The sequence below is a fragment of the Rhinopithecus roxellana genome, chromosome 12 (assembly GCF_007565055.1).
Source record: "Rhinopithecus roxellana isolate Shanxi Qingling chromosome 12, ASM756505v1, whole genome shotgun sequence".
NCBI classification, from domain to species: Eukaryota; Metazoa; Chordata; class Mammalia; order Primates; family Cercopithecidae; genus Rhinopithecus; species Rhinopithecus roxellana.
Genome location: NC_044560.1, coordinates 60933908 through 60951378, shown reverse-complemented (window position 1 = coordinate 60951378; position 17471 = coordinate 60933908). Strand labels below are relative to the sequence as shown.

General features: G+C 34.0%; 1 protein-coding gene across 2 annotated transcripts in view; it reads left to right on the top strand.

Annotated features, from left to right (window-relative positions):
- Positions 1-971: 971 nt before the first annotated feature.
- ADGRL4 (adhesion G protein-coupled receptor L4) overlaps positions 972-17471 on the top strand; it is a 119684-nt gene continuing 103184 nt past the window's right edge. Inside the window, exons 1-2 of one of the 2 annotated variants that reach the window (XM_030913079.1) lie at positions 972-1153; positions 2574-2723. In XM_030913079.1, coding sequence (XP_030768939.1) covers positions 1132-1153; positions 2574-2723 — 172 coding nt within the window. In that variant the 5' untranslated portion in view covers positions 972-1131. Of the gene's footprint in view, positions 1154-2573; positions 2724-17471 lie in introns of those variants that run through there. The other variant, XM_030913080.1, reaches the window with a different exon arrangement.

Here is a 17471-nt window from a genome sequence, read left to right as displayed (position 1 = left end):
GATCTGACTTTTGAAAGGTAAAATGACTTGTGTTAATGGCAAAAATATTAGTCATTTCCTTTCTTTAAATCAACTTTATTTAAACTTACATATAATACAATTCATCTAACTTATATACGATAAAATGCACCAATTTTAAGAATACAGTTGGATAAGTTATGACAAATACATGCACTCATATAACTGCCGCCTCAATCAAGATATAGAATATTATCATCACCTCAATTTCTCCTTGTGCCTTCCTGCAGTCAATCCCTCTTCTGCATCCCAACCCTGGGCGACAATTGATCTATTTTCTGTCATGATACATTAGTTTTCTGTGCCAGTTATTTTTAATTTTTTAAGCTAGAATTGTTTCCATGTTCCAATGTGAACGATATCTTTCTACATAATCGACTTGTATACTAACATGCAAAGGATATGATGCACCAATTTTTCTGCAGGTGTAAGGAGGGGCTACAGGTGAATTTTACCTCAAATTGAGTTGATAATGGAAAACACAATCTAACCTAGACACAATAGACTATATCCTTATTTTACACGATGCAACCCTGAGTCCCAGCAAGGTGGAAACTGAGCACTAGCATGCCCCTTTGCATGGATTCAGGTTCCCTGACTACTTCTTGACCCATTGTTCTTTAGGAAAATTTATTGGTGAGTATATTAAAAAAAAAAAAAAAAAAAGGCTACGTCTTGAAATTTAGGTGTCAGAGAGAACCCTTAAAACCTATTGAGTTTTGGATGCTAGCTCCGGAGGGGCTCTGCATGGATCTCAGAGACCTTTGCTTTTTAAGTATTCACTTTTAGGGTGTCACTCTGGGAGGTGCGCCTGGGGACAAACTGATTCCTCATTGGGGCTGTAACATTGCTCAGGGTCAGTGGTCACCAGGCAGGGAATAGAGCCCAGGTGGCGTGGGGAAAGGGGATGGGGGCCGGACGTGGTCAGAGGACTCAGGACTTGACTCACACACTCACACAAAAGAGGCCGGAAAGTGTCCGGAGGAAGCCGGCGCGTCACGGACGACGGATCCGGGACCCTGCCGCGCCCGCCCAGCGGCGCCGGGTCCCGGGTCCACAGCCGCACTCACCCCGCCGCTCTCTCCGCCACCGCCACCACCGCGGCCACCGCCAATGAAACTCCTCCCGCTCCTAGGTGAGTGCTCAGCGCCCCTGGTCGCCGAGGTCGTCCGAGGGGCCAATGCCTTGTAGGGGACGGGATTTTTTAAGAGGTGGAGCTCACATGGCAAGTGGATTTGGCAAAATCTACGAGGAGAATTGACTTAGTACTTCTCAGGATGTTTTTCTCCTTGACCTTTCAACTCTAAAGCTGAATATTCCAACGTCCAGGGAATGTTACCTTTTTATTCCTCTTGAGGAAGTGTCCAGCGTCCCCTTTCACCTTTCTTCTGTTCTGACCTGAAGAAATTTGGGAAATCCAAACCATTAACACCCATGGGAGGCTTCCTGGCATTTTAAGGGGATTGTCGAGCCAAGTTTGAGCTTCATTTTATTTTGACCACACTGTGCAGAAAGATAGTAAACGACATCTCTGAGGGTGAAATAATTCCGGCTTAGTCAGTATACATAGTTATTTGCCACTAGGATTTAGAACAGAATACTTAAGAATCTCTTGGTACCTGATAAGGACAACTTATGCTAGGTGACTGTTTTCAGAAGAATGACCTCATGCTTTATAGCTGTTGGTCCTCAAGACTCTTGAGAAGGTCTGGTAAAACAATAAAAAAGGAGCCTTCTGTACTTTTCCTTATCTTTTCCTATCAGTCCACAACATATAATTTCCAAATGTATTTCAATAACTCTGATGTATAGTCTTGTTCTTTGCTTTGTTTCTTTTTTTTTTTTTTTTTTTTTTTTTTTGGGTCACATTTGTGTGCTGTTCCATTTCTGGAAGATCATTCTTTGACCATAATGTTGAGTTTGTTTTTTTGTTTTTGTTTTGTTTCTAAATTTCCCCTAATGGAAAAAAAATAGTGAAATAAATTTTATTATGAATAATTGAATTGAAAACCATTGAAATTGAAAACAATCATTAGAACACAGAAAAAAAAGCAATTGCATCTGTTCTCCTAGATAAGATGTCATCTTAAAATAACACAGATTTGAATTTACAAAAACCCAAATACTCAATTTACCTTCATTTCTACACAGAATTACTCCCAGAGGAGGGAAATTGCTTTACAATCAGGCAGTTCCCTTTCAAAGTATCTCACCTCAGAATGAAGGGTAACACTGAATCAACATGCTATACTGATGTGGGAACACAGTTTTTATTATAAAGTTGAGTTGTTTATTACATTTTAGCTTCGTTGAGATTTACTTGATAAAGGTTGAAATTGGAAAAAAATTGAAAAAAAAAGCCTTCATCTTAAAAGCAAGTTTTACTTACTTGCTGTTGTGCTATTACTTAGCTAAGTACTCTCTTGGGAAAAATTTATAATCCATTTATCTAAATAGAAAGAGAGGATAATTTATGTTTATTATACTCTAATTCAACAATGGGAAGAGGTGTTTCTTTTACTTTTTGAAAAGGTGTATTTCTGTATTTTATTTAGTGGTTTTTTCCACTTTGTTGAATTGTTCCTATACTCAAAATTGCACCAAGACACCTTGTCTCCCAAATGCAAAATGTGAAATACGCGATGGAATTGAAGCCTGCTATTGCAACATGGGATTTTCAGGAAATGGTGTCACAATTTGTGAAGGTAAACAAGCTTTATTACTTCTTTTGGATTATACTGTAAGATTCAATTCTGATGTGGATGTTTTTCTGTCCTCCAGAAACTAACTTGTTTTGTTACACAGTTTAATTTCATATATTTAAATTACGCTTAAGTAGCTAAACAGTAAGTTTGACTTCACTTGTCAAAATTTATGCTTGTTATTGATTTTAAATAACTTCATGCATATCTTATTTTTGATGCAAACATTAAAGATTTCCCTTTAACTCATGCTGGAGATCCAGGTATAGAGGGCATAGTCAACAGATTTGGGAACAAAAGAGTTCATGAAATTTAGACTATACTGGTATGGATTGCCTTCATATAGCTTCTTTACTACTTGATATATGATACCAAGTATATAAGTATTTGTATACCTATATGGTATATGATACCACTTATACAGGTACTTGACTGCCTATATTTGGAGATAATATTAAGAGATTCATGGTTTTCTCATGCATATGCTGGGCATAGGAAATGACAAAAGAAAGAGAGAATTCTGAAAAGACATCATCTTTTGAAAAAGTAGATAATAATCATAGAACTTCATGCTACTGCCCAGAGACAGAATGCCAGGAAAGCATCCTTGTAGGATGCAGTGTAGCCCATTGATTTGATCAGCAGGACACCATCTGATAATCAAATTTAAATAATTTCGTGTCTGTAGTTGTCACCTTACCCTTAATCCTCCACTCCCCTTAACACACTCAATCTTTTTAAATTCATTTTCAGTAAAATCTAGTTTTAACTGGATCCATAGACCAACATTCTGTGTAGAAGAGAGAGAGAGAAAAAAAAGTACTAGGTCATACAAATTAGTTTTAAAATATAATTAAATAGCAAGTTCAAATTAAAGCTGTGTGGTGTTATGCATCTAAATGTATTTAAGATAACATGAACTTTTTCTAATTAGGCCAGGATATTGTATATTGTTAATATTGTATATGTTTGCTTACAACATAAACAAGTTGTATCTTGTGATTGAATTATATAGACTCTTTAAAAAGATTAAATATGCAGTGTTTAGTAAGACCAAACCTCATCATAATTAGATTGAATGTTTAAAAAGTGTACAGCAAAGCTACAGTTCGCTTAATGGTGCATTAAATCAGGCGTTTCTGCTTGTGTACGCAGCCAGAATTTGTAATATACTATTTTACAAGAATTACAAAATCCTTTTCATAAATAATCTTAGAAATTTATTGTGTATTTAATTGAACGGCATTATAGCAAGTGGAAAGTTGAGTGACCTTAAAAATACTGCATCTCACAAATTAGTGTGCTTTTCCACTAATCATTACAAATTGTACCATAGTACTTCATAACCAGAGTTGCCTTTTTGTTTAGATACTTTTCAATTGTCATGCTTACCATAAGTAACATCAAAGTTTTTCACAATTTGGACCTTTAGCAACCAACCAGCTTATAATCATGTCTTTAATGATTTCTTTTAAAAACACATCTTCCATTATCCAATGCAGTTGTTTTTCCCCCGCTGCCTAAGTCAATAACTAGCTAATGAACAGAAAATATTTTCCCTTGGAAAGAAAATTCTTTAAGACCTTTTGGCCTGCAATTTCTTTTCACACAGAACATAATTTGTAATGGGAATTTATTTCCTTCTTAGGTTCATGTTAAACTTAAAGTCCCTTTCTGTTTAAAAAAAAAAAAACTCCATATACACTTGTTTTGATATTTATTATCTGAGATTTGTAGTGTCTTCTTAAAACTGTTCAAACAGTGGTTTTCATCTTTTTCACCTTTTATTAATTCACTGACAGGTTTTTAACCATTTTTAGTCAGGATAGTTAATATGCCTTTTAGGATTAAAACACTGCATTCCCATCTGCTGAATAGTCTAGGTTATATTTTGAGTTTTAAGATTCTTGTTGGCATTTTTGTCTCTAAAGAGATTCCTCACCTTTCCTATCTTTCTCTAAGATTGGTATTAGGTCAAGATGAAATGACTGGACAGGAGATAAGCTACAGAGGATGCCTACTTCTTGATGAATAGAATTTGTTTTCTTTTATCTGTCTTCAATATCACCGTTATCATAAAATTTGTCTCTCTCAGAGGTACCAAAGACATGTTGTAGTAACAACCCAACCTCACCAAACATGTTAAAAGAGCAAATTTTGAAGAAGTAATTTATAATTTGTTTTGCATGGTCCTAAAGAAATAAGCTTTAATTGTAGTGAATTTATTTAATTTAATCATTTTTTAATTCAACAGATGTTTATTAAGCACTTTGATCATTATCATAATCACATCAATATTAGAATAACTAATATCTGCTCTGTGCTGAGTCCAAAAAATTAATTAACAGAGGCCTTACAGTCAGACGTACTGATTAGGAGTACAGGCTGTGGAATCAAACAGACTTGGATTCAAATATTGGCTCTACCACTTGTTTGGTTGGTTGACCCTTCCTACTTCATTTTTATTCTACCTAACAGAGTCATTTCCTAACACACAGAATTTATCATGCAACTCAGCTACTTAATACCTGCCAGGGACTCTTCCTTGTCAACAGGATAAAGTCTAGGCCCTTAACATTCTTTCTTAATTCCGATTGCCTTCTCAACAAATATGCCCTCTGATATATGTCTGTCATGAAATTCTTGGAACTCCTTTAAAAATATCATACATGTTCAACTTCTAGGTTTTGGCTGATGAGTAAAGGGAATAATTAATGGCCAAAATGATTTTTCAAAACGTTGTATGCTTATAAAGTAATATATGGGGAACATTTTTTCATGAGTAGCATGGAGTAAAGACAATTTGAAAACTTTTGAGATGTTTTGAGCAATAGCAAGCTGACTCTAATAAATGTATTGACTTTCAAGTTGTTACTTCTCATTTGGATGTATATGTTCCATTATTTGTTTAAATATAAATGAATTATTTTCATGCGTTCATCTTATAAACATTATAAGTGGAATTATCATTAAGTGGAATTCTTCAGAATTTCACTTCCAAAGGAAATTGCTAATGTCTCTTACCCTAAAATAACAAAAATAAACCTAATATGTTACTGAAACAAATCCAAGAGGTAAACCAGGCATTTCTGGTTTTCTGGTTTTCTGGTTTTCTAAAATATGTTTAGAAAACATATTTATAATGATATTATTAATGCAAACATTTTTAAATAACCATTACAAAGCAGAAAAACAATAATCAAAAGATATCAGTGCATTTTGAAGAAGAGATCAAGCATTTTCCTCTATGATAAAATATCGTACTTACCTTGAAAAAATGAGAAAAAGGCAAAGCCATTTACTTATTTTAGCAATTACAATATTCATTGTATCCCCTTCATACTAGACATTTTCACAAAATGGTACATTTTCACAAAATGGTACCTCTAAGCAATTAGCATAACAACAGTATAATTTGCTTACCTAAAAAGATTGTCTATCAGCGTATTTTTATCATATCCTAGTGAATTAAATAGTCTGCTCACCAAAGTTAATCTATTCACGGAGATAGTGTGTTACACAAATAAGCAAAGTTGAAGTTCACAAATTGCTTTAAAATTGTATAAATATGGATCTTATGTGAAAGTACATACCCAGAATATAGAGTTTATCAAAACTATCTGCTTCAGGTCCCTCTGGAGAAGCTATTTTTTGCAGTAGCTTCTAAATATTTTCTTTCTTTCTTTCTTTCTTTTTTTTTTTTTTTTTTTTTTTTGTCTTAGGCATTTTAAAAACATTTGTTTTCAGTTTTCGTCAGACATTATCAGCTCTCTGGTAGTTCATCTGAAACTTTTCTTGTCCTTTCATTTTTAAGTATTGAAATTTAGGAGTAGTCAATTCAGTTGAGTAGTACCTGGACCAGCATTCATAATCCCTCCCTCTGTCTCCCTTTCTCCCTCCCTACCTTGCTTCTTTCCTTCCTTCCTTCCTTCCTTCCTTCCTTCCTTCCTTCCTTCCTTCCTTCCTTCCTTCCTTCCTTCCTTCCTTCCTTCCATCTTCCTTCCTCCTTCCCTTCCTTGCTTCTTTTCCTTCTTTCTCTCTTTCTTGTTTTTTAAATTACAATCCTCAAAAGGAGGTGGTTCCTGATTTTCAGGTAATATTTAAGGACTATTTCAAAATTTGCAAGTATATATCTCAATAATATCATATGTATGTTTTGCTTCATGTACAAGACATGTTACTAAAAATCGTAGGGAATTTTTATGTATCTCAGAGGAACTTCTTAAATGAATACTACAGCAAACTTGAAAAAGTTTAAACTCAGATGCGCTACTGGAGAGTCATGTATCAAATTTGTTTAAAGAGAGGTTTATATTTCCTTGGGGTTTCTGTATTAAATGGGAAATGTAACCTCTTTAAGAAATTATAGTCTAAATTAACCCAAGGTTTACCTTCCAGGATCACGATTTCTGTAAACTTCATCCAAGTAAATAAAATATCTTGCCAATTTCAGAAATCCTTTTCTTTGTATTGCAAATATGACCTCTTTTCTCTCTTCACAAGAAAGGTTCTACAGTAGAGATACCTACCACTATAATTAGTTGGAACTTCCACAGAAATATCCACTCAAAAATATTACACATTCCATCAATATATAGAAAGAGGAAAATAAACCAATAATACCATTATAAAAACTTCCTTTAGGTTAATATTTGCTTTGAAAAGAGAAGGAAAGGGGCTTGTGTGATCTGAGTTTTGCTGATCAGTTCCACAGTTTTAAAACCAAAGACTTCGCTGATCCGGTTTATTAAGGTCAGTTTAACAGACTAAGTTTTAGGAATCATTTCTCTAAATCATCTTGCTTCATGTTTATCTCACAGGATAATTGCCAAGAATGAATCAGATACAGCTAAGAAATTTCTTGAAATCTTAAAGTAGGATTTAATATGAACATATGATTTTGGATTTTCCCAAGTAACCGATAATGAAACCTAATTAAAATTTTTCTTCAAGTAGAAGCCTCATTTATTTTTAATAAGTATTATCCAGATGGATTCATTGAATATTTAGAACCAGAAAAGTAATATCAAGTAACTAATAGGATGAAGAATGAAACTGAAATAATAAAAATGAACACACAGCTTCTGGGTTCTAATTTTAAGAATAAAAGTTATGCAATATTTTTTACTAAATCGATCTTAAATAAGACTTTGCACAATATATTTTCTACTTATGCACAGAAAATACCTTCTGGGTTGACATTATTTGAATGTTGATTTTTTTTTTTCCAAATTAAGAATCCCATTTTCTGTTTACACTTAAGGTTCTGCCATCAGTTTATAAAGTTGATGATAGGTAGAAAGATAGATACAACTACAGATGTGCATCATATAATATGTATTAGTGATAAGGAATCAATGACAATAAAAATTGAATGTGCTTTTCCTAGAGCTTGTGTTCATTTTGCATGCAAAGTGAACACAGTGGCTGTACCATCTTATATTTCCTGTTCTGCCATATATTTTGAAGCTGCTATGAATGTAAAACTAAATAAAAATTGTATTCTAAATGTGGATTATCATACATTTTAACTCCTGTTGCTTTTCCATGAAAATTCTGGTAGAAGGGTGACCAAAGAAATAGTAGAGATAGCACTTCCAATGCTCCCCCTAAAATCATTGAGTCCAAATTTTCCACTGTGTTTATTATAGTTCTAGTCTTTTGTCAATATTTTAAGGTTGCAAACCTTATTTTCCAAAATTGATTACATTTCTGTTATTCTGGAAATGTCAGCTGTCTATAGTCCCAATTTTTAGGGCACCAGCACACTTTTTGGTAAACTCCTGGTTATTTTAAAAGTAGATTATCCAGTCTTGCACTCACCTGTGTTCCCCTTATTTCTCTTCTTCCTTATTTACTCTCTTTAATTATTAAGTAAGTTTCAGGTTTGCAGCTTAATAAAAAAATTTTATATTAATGTTGGTTTTAGTGACTTCTGTGAGCTAGACACTATTCTAAGCACTTCACATGAATTTTTAAATTTAATTCTCACAATACTTCTCTGAAGTAAGGGCTGGTATTATCCCCAATTTATAGATTAAAGTAATTTGCCAGAGAAAGTATATACAAACAATTGCCTCATATAATCCTCAAACTACTCTGTGACGTAGGTCTGCAAATAAAGAAAGTGAATCTCATTGAGATAAAATGAATTATTTTGGTTCTATCCCACCCCCATCAGCCTTTTCCCTGCTGCATTATCAAAACAATCATATATATATGAAGATATTTTAAGAAGCTGGCTGGGTGCGGTGGCTCATGCCTGTAATCCCAGCACTTAGTGAGGCTGAGGCAGGTGAATCACCAGGTCAAGCGATAGCAACCATCCTGGCAACATGGTGAAACCCTGTCTCTATTAAAAATACAAAAATTAGCTGGACATGGTGACACATGCCTGTAGTCCCAGCTACTCAGGAGGCTGAGGCAGGAGAATTGCTTGAACCTGGGAGGAGGAGGTTGCAGTGAGCCAAGATTGTGCCACTACACTCCAGCCTGGCGAGAGAGCAAGACACTATCTCAGAAAACGAAAAAAAAAAAAAAAAAAAAAAAAAAAAAAACAGAATCAGTGCAAGTTTTAATATCTTGATAAAATGCGTAGGTCAGGCACAAGAGTTTAACTCCTGTTCATCAACTTCCATCAAGACAAGTGAATTTTTTTTAAAAAGCAATGAAATCAGAGGGAGGCCATAAGAAGTCCACAAATTACAGTGAAATTCTCAAAGCAGTGTCTAATGCCACAAAAGGGGGCACTTCAATGCATATAAAGAACCCTGCAGCAAAGAGGCCAGCTTTTCCCTGTGGTGGGTATCCTGTCCTCTTCCCAGAAGTGGAGAGAAATCTAGGTGATTGCTTGAGACATTGTTTTCCAAAGATTACAGAGATCAGGCATTCTATTCCTCATTGTTTGTCTCCAGATAAAGTCAAGAAAATAAAAGAAAACTTGGTTATCTGCCTGGAAGCAATTCTTGAGAGTGAAAATTGATGCCTCCTTTCTGCCTTCTCCTTACTGATGTTACCTAGAATAATGCCTCAAAATGACTCTACCCATCTGCGTATACAGAGAACTCTGCAATCTCTTTTACTCCAGAGATAGTAATGGTTAGCTGGCAAAATCTGGAGCAAGTTACCTGTGATAATCAACATTGTTTTCTAATTATAAATATGAGGGTCATTTAAAGATAGTCCAGTCTTTGAAGAAAAGTGAACAATATAAACACGTAGATGAATAAATAGAAAAATTTGCCTGAAAAGCCATACTTTTAGGTTGAAGAAAACACTCTGATTTATATGCTCAAAGACATTCTGGAAAATTTTGCATCCAAACAATTACAAAAATTTAGAAGAGGCTTCTATGTACAAAAGAAGTATCACACCACAAAAAAAAATATTGCTTTGGTATAACCTCAAACCTTTGCATTGCTCAACCTCTTCCAAACGCTTTCTCTAATTCTGCTTCTTTCATAGGAAGAGGTATCAAGATACAAAGCTGCTAAAATTGTCAGTAATGCATGCCAGTGCCCAAAAACCACCAAAAGATTGCGATTAAAGTTTCTCATTCCTGGGTTTTCTGTCTTGCAAGGGTAGTTGCCAGATAGAACAGGGAAGCTGCAAATACTCTATTTATTTATGTCTCTATGGAAGATACACCAGGACAGCATTAGTCAAGATATACTTGAGCATATCATCTCAGTACCATTCCCCTTTTTATATCTCAATTTCACTCCTTTTAATCTTTTTTGTTAATCTAGGTCCAGACCTTTTTCATATTCTTCCTGTGCTTTATCTCAAAGGTTAAACAAGGCGATCATCTGTGTGTTTTCTGACTCTAACTGCATGGTTTGCCTGTGATTTTTATATTGAAATGTCATTAATGCAGTAATGGAGTCCATACCGAGTAATCATTGTTGCAGAACCTCTGCTTCATTTGATTGAACTCAAACTCTTTCTGTGACTCACTTGTAACTTTTGTTGTTGCAATAGTGTAATCATGTCTTCCCTGTGTTGTGTGTTTACCCCAAATGATTTCCTGAATTCATTGGCTAACTTGATTGCTCCTGCCAAACAAACCTAAAGTATTTTTCACCTCCTATAAAATATATTTATCTTCTGATAACTGATGAGATAATGCACAACAATAGGGCTGAAAAAATCATCCCAAAATTGTAGCACTAAAAAGCGAAGATGGAATATAAGAGAACAAAATGGAAAGTAAGAGAACAAAACTGAGAAACAAAGGACCAACCGTGGAAGGTCTAATATTCATCTAATAGTAGTCTTATTGAAGAAGGGTTCAGGCAAAATTTAGCAGAAGATAAAAGACATAAATTAATTTCCCAAAACTTAATAAAGTCATGAGCCTTCAATTAAAAGAAACCACAGATGACCACTTATCTTCTAGGGAATGTGCCTGTGCCTTCACTTCTCAGTTTATTTTTAAGGAATATCTATTGATATCCTGTTATAAAAGAAGAGTATAGTTTACTTTACAACCTGTCACTTTTATTTATACATGCACGTTGTTTATAATCTTTATGTCCTTAAGTAGTAACAGAATATATTGGCTGACTTAACATTAGGCAACTCCATTTCTAGAGCCTAGGTTAAAAACCTGCACAAATCGTGAGAAGAGAGAAAGTACTTTTCAAAACGACATTTGGGTGACTGTTGTCAGGAGGATGAACAGATGCCATGCAGCCAGAAAGGCAAGTGACCACTGCAAGAAAGTTTCTGTCAGTCCTTTCAGTTCCCATTTCTACATCCATCTGCTTTCATTTAACCACTACTTTATCTTTTTCCTGAGACAAATTCTAGTCTAAAAAGGGACATTTATTAGAAATCTTGTGTTATAGCATGTTAATAATAAAATAATTTCTAGATTAATTTCTTATCCTCCAAGTTCTAATTATTGGACTCCTCTTTTATATCTTATGCTCCAACAACTAAAACCCATCCTTATAAGTTGAAACCCTCTTGGTATCCTATGCTCCTGTAACTAGATTCTCTAATAATAAATTTTAATGTTTCTGTGCTAAAGTCTCCAAATTTGTTAGGTATATTTTATCTCTGTTCTACTAAGAATCTCATCGTAAGTCACAAAGAGCATCCAAGCCTCAGTTTCCCTAAAATGCACAGATTGGACTAATACATTTATTAACGTCCCTGAAAGGTTTAAAGTTATTTGATTCTACTATTGTAATACATTTATTTGAACTGTAGCCAATTTTCAGTTCAACCAGTTCTTGAGTATATAGCCTTGATCTTGGACTCAATTTGAAACATGAAAATGAAACAGATACGGATTTTGATCTCTCACCTGTAAGCTCAGTGCCCTTTCCGCTTTATTGCACAGTTCTGTTCAACTCTGATCTCTGGAGCTGGCATGACCAATGCAGGAGATGCTCTATCTACTCTTTGTACTCCTCTTGTCTCCACTCATGACCTGACACAACATGATACTCTTTCCTGGTGAGCCAGGATGCGACCTGAAAGTTCTTCTCCAATATTACCAGGCTGGTGCTACAAATCAGTAGAAGTTGGCATATAAATGAAGCATTTTTTCCATATTTTCTTTGTCGGTTCCCTCCCTCAGAAGGAATTTCTGGATCAAATTTCTGAGACCCCTCCTGCATTACAGTGCTGAAAAGTAAGACATTAAATATCATATGATCAGTGAGAGAAGTACTATATTGGAGTCACTTGAACCATTAAAAGCAAGTGGAAGGCTGTTACATCCATGATTTTTATATTTGCTCTCCTATTGGAAAGGTTTAGTCACTGTGATGTGTGACTGAGAGTACTCCTTTGAGTAAGATGGTGCACAAATCCATTTAAGGGACAGGAGGTTTGTATTTCATGTGATTTTATCATTGTCATGTAACTAACAAATAAAACACAATAGTACATAGTGGGACTGATTTTTGTGCTGCAGTTCCAAAAGATCTTTGCTTAACGAGTGTTTATGTGCAGGAATGGTAAAAGTAGACTGGATCAGAGAGGCAGTCATCTTAGCTAGGAAGTAAATCCAAAAGCCACATTTATTCATTCTGAGGGTAATATATATTGCCAGGCATCAAAATAATTTTGCACCAGGCTCAACTAATGAGACAGGATGATCAAGTGTATGTGTGCTCAGAGGACAAATTAGATCCTTTCAATACTGGGACTTATAAACCTGGTTTCTGTCCAAGACCGGATTCACATGCCACTTTCTTTGCAAGGCTTTAAAAAAATTTTATCTGTCAGTAATAATTGTTTGTTTTTAATCACGCTCTCTAAAGTAATTAATCCTAGCAATGAATAAATAATTTCATTTTATTTTTAAATTGATGATGGAGTCTGTCTGCTTTTCATTAGTGACTGGGAAATCCCATCAATGACTACACTTTGAAGAGAATGGCTGGTTCTTATTTTTTATTGTAACCTTGGAAGCTACAAAAATCCAGTCTATAAAATGCTACAATTCTGGTTTGCTGATGCCCCGCTTTTATTGTTCTTTACCTATGCTGAATTTTGTGAATGGTATTTCTGTTTGCAAGAATCAAGCACTTAGATGTGACTGAACATCACATATTGTATAAGGTTGAAATGGGATTACTTTAGATGTAATCCCATCTCAAATATTTTGCTGTAAACACAGAGTATCCATCATAGCCAAATGAAGAATTTGCATAAATGATCAAACTCAGAATCATAAACTTTACATTGGTTTGCTCTGTAATATCTTTGTTTTCCTAGTTCATTTTAAGGGATGAACTATGAAAAGTCTGAATTTTCATTGACTTATTTATTGCTTTTGTGAACATTTTCGTGAATAAGAAAGTAACATTTCCTAAGACAGAGTTAACTGAAATATTGACGTTAATAACTTGTAATGGTCTGTTTTTGAGGCAGCCTTCAGAGTCCCAAGAATTACTTTGTTACTTTCTTTTGGATCTTATGTATCAAGTATGATTTTTTCACAAAAATTCTGGGAAGTGTACAATCACTGGCACTTAAAAAAATGAAATTTTTGGCCAGGTGCAGTGTCTCATGCCTGTAATCCCAGCACTTTGGGAGGTCGAGGCAGACGTATCACGAGGTCAGGAGATCGAGACCATTCTGGCTAACAGGGTGAAACCCCGTCTCTACTAAAAAAAATACAAAAAAACTAGCCGGGTGAGATGGCGGGCGCCTGTAGTCCCAGCTACTCAGGAGGCTGAGGTAGGAGAATGGTGTGAACCCGGGAGGAGGAGCTTGCAGTGAGCTGAGATCCGGCCACTTTACTCCAGCCTGGGCGACAGAGCGAGACTCCGTCTCAAAAAAAAAGAAAAGAAAAAGGAATTTTTGCTTAGAATCATATTAGCACTTATTTTTAATTACAAAAATAGTTTTACTCCTTTTACTCCATGTGTTATTCATAATACTTGTCTCACATTTATCACTCACTTCCAATGAACCAAACTTCATAAATACAACTTTATATAGAGCTAAATGTATTCTTCAGTAAACTATTTAAGATGAGGTTTTATAGGTTTAATCATTTTTTACATTATTATGTGCAAGGTGAAATACTTTACGCTGTTACAATTTCATATTTTAAAAAACACTATTTTGTTTATTATCATGCCCTAAATTTGATTAAAATGGAATGCACGATCACATAAACAAACTGGGAAGAAATAAAGTATTCTTGCTCTCTACAACTTTAAGTCATTTTATGAGAATTTGTGTACTCCCAATATATGAAGATTATAAATAAAATACTATGTACATCCTCGAAAAATGCTTGGTTTAAATTTAAAAAAGTATTTTAAACCTCGTTGTTACTTTCTTCCTCTAGAAAATATTACTTAGACTGTTTATCAGTGTTACAATCAACTAAAAATTACATGTTTAGGAGAGTGTAGAAAAAATAATTTAAGAAACTCTAAATGTATTATCCAGGATAATTTTCTACTTCCTTTCTGCCCGAGATATAATTTAATATCCTCTGTTTTATCAACCATCAAACATCAATTGATCTGAAGTGACATAGATTTGTATAGTTTGTTAGTTAGCTGTATGACAGAACACCACTGTACAGTATGTATTATACAGCTTTTGTATAAATGTATCAATCATTTGAATTGATAAAAAATGGAACAAATCAAACTTGTCAGGCATAAAAACGGTGATTTTTCTGAATATTAAAACATTGAGGCAAGATTATTGAAATATTCTTGTATCCTTAGCTATTGGGTCCATTGCCATTGAGCATAGATGAAAAGCACCAACTTTAAACTATTGTCCTTTTATGTGTAGTTGTGAGTAGGATAAGAATGAGAGTATTAGGAGGAAAAAAAGTTTTCAGGCAGTTGGAATATTGGGGACAAACTCTAACATCTGAGTCTAATAGACAATATTTTATATTCAAGTCAAAGACTTTTCATTAAAAATGTGATTATGTTGAGTGTCATTGGTCAGACAAGCTCAATTCCTGAAAAGTCCCTTGGCATGGGATTTACTGCAAGGTAATGCTATTTTCCATATCAACATGATTTTTCTGCAATCTTATGTTCAGATACATAATTTATATTACCAAGAAATCCAGATTAGTGTACAGTTTCATAGATTCTCCTTGTAATTGTTTAAAAGCTTCCCAATAAATTGCTGAAAGACAGAATGTTAAAACTGTTCAAACTTTGTACTTATTTTAAGGAGGAAATTAACACTTTGGTCCTTTATTTGCCATGAAAAGAGATAATAACTTTCTCTAGGAAGATTAGAATCTAACCAAACATTGTAGTCTAAATATAGCATACAAAGTCTTGTGCCATTTGTGAAAATGCTATCAGGGAGAAAACCTAGGAACTGAATTTCTACACTGTATTTTTTAGGTACACAGATTTAATTTAGAGATTATGGTTTGAGAATAAAATTTACTGTATGACTGTTTTTGGCTGATAAGAAATTGATTGTGTGACCTTGGTACACATTAATTGAAATATCTGGCAATGTGTCTTGACTAGGTTGGAGGAACCATACATACTTGGAACCATATTATGCCTTCACACTGTACTAGCGAGTTAATCCCTTTTTGCCATTAGAAGGATGTAAACTGCTTTTTGCTACTATGGGAGCAGAAATAATCTCCTCCTATTGAATAATAAGTAGGTTTTGTGTAATTGACATTATACTAAGTTGGCTGACTATATTGAAGGTGAAGTCTTTTAATTTATTTAGGAGTTATATTACTCACATATTAAATGTAGTATATTTTCACATATTTCAAAGGTTATATTTATTAAATCATAAATATGAAAATATGTGCTGATGAGCATATTGAGACTTAAAGGTTGTTATTTCAATTATTCATCAAATTTTAGAATGTAATTTTAAATAAGTTAAAATACCGTGAAAGTACTAAATTGTCAGCATTCTCCGTACCTTAAGTGCTAGTTTATTTAACCGATATTGACTCTAATTGTATTTACACAGGAGAAATGAATTGCAGAAGAGAATTAAAACAAATTGTGAAATTTGTAAATTCTGCACAAAGAACCCCAAAATATGAACTTCCCATGAGGTTTTTGGGACTTGATTAACCAGACTAGTTATCTATACAGTAATTATCCAGACACATGCATTGCACACCTTCACTTATTTCTCTTTTGTGTATATAACTTCAGAACCAAAATGTAGGTCATGCTTATCTAGCACTTTGTGCTTTTGGACCTCTGAAGGACAAGAACACATCGTAAGTCTTAAAGAATTTAGTATTAAAAATATAATTGAAATTGTATTTAACATTTACAACTAGCATGGGGAAGGAATGTGCTGCTGTCTTTTATGCATTTTTGGTAATTAAAGTTGACACGTACAGGCAACTAAATTAGTTTTCATGAGACTGAACAGAAGCTGAGGTGTTTTTAACACTTGCTTGATAGTTTTGCCTTTGTGGCAAATTATTGATATTTTGAAATAAGAGAGTTGTATATCCTTTGTGTCAAAAAGGTTCTCATGCCAGATTTCCTGGTGCCATATGGAGGATAAGTTCTGAAGATTTTTTCTGGACCTTTATAAACACAGAAACCTATTGAGAATATTTTTTAAAAGTACAACAAATCTCAGTTGTATATGCAATGCAGAAAGGCAAGCAGATGCTTGATTATAGTGTTATGTTTCTTCAACTAATGTTATGTTCGCTGCAGCAGTTTCAAGTGGAATACCATGTGGAGAAGAATGGTCTTTTAAATGTGTTTTCGTCTTTGAATTTCAATTTATTTGTAGACAAATATATTTTAAAAATTTCAGTAGAAGCACTGTTATTTTATAGTCAACACTCCCTTTATACTTCTCCTTTGAAAAAATCAAATGGTTGCTTTGAGAATAAATAAGTGTAGTGTTAATCTGAATTTAAGCAAGTCTTTAGATTGTAATCCATAGTAAAAATCGCATTATTGTGTTAAGAAAGTAAAACCCAAGTCTTATAAATTATTGGTGATACCTTTTTAATAGAAGATTCCAGTGGTTCCTAAATTGTGAACCAGGGACTTGTTACTAGTAACGCCTTAATAATTCCATATCAATTTCTTAACTAATGAAAAAAATTTCGTCTAACAGTGTTTAAAATTAAATAGAAATATGACACACTTAGAGAATACAATTGAAAATAAAATTCGGAAGTATGACGAGTGCTCAAAATTAGATATCAAGTACAGACAATAAACATAGAAGGAAAAAATGGCTTGTTCATTTCAAAAGAGTTTTGAGGATGTAGCACTATGATGGAGA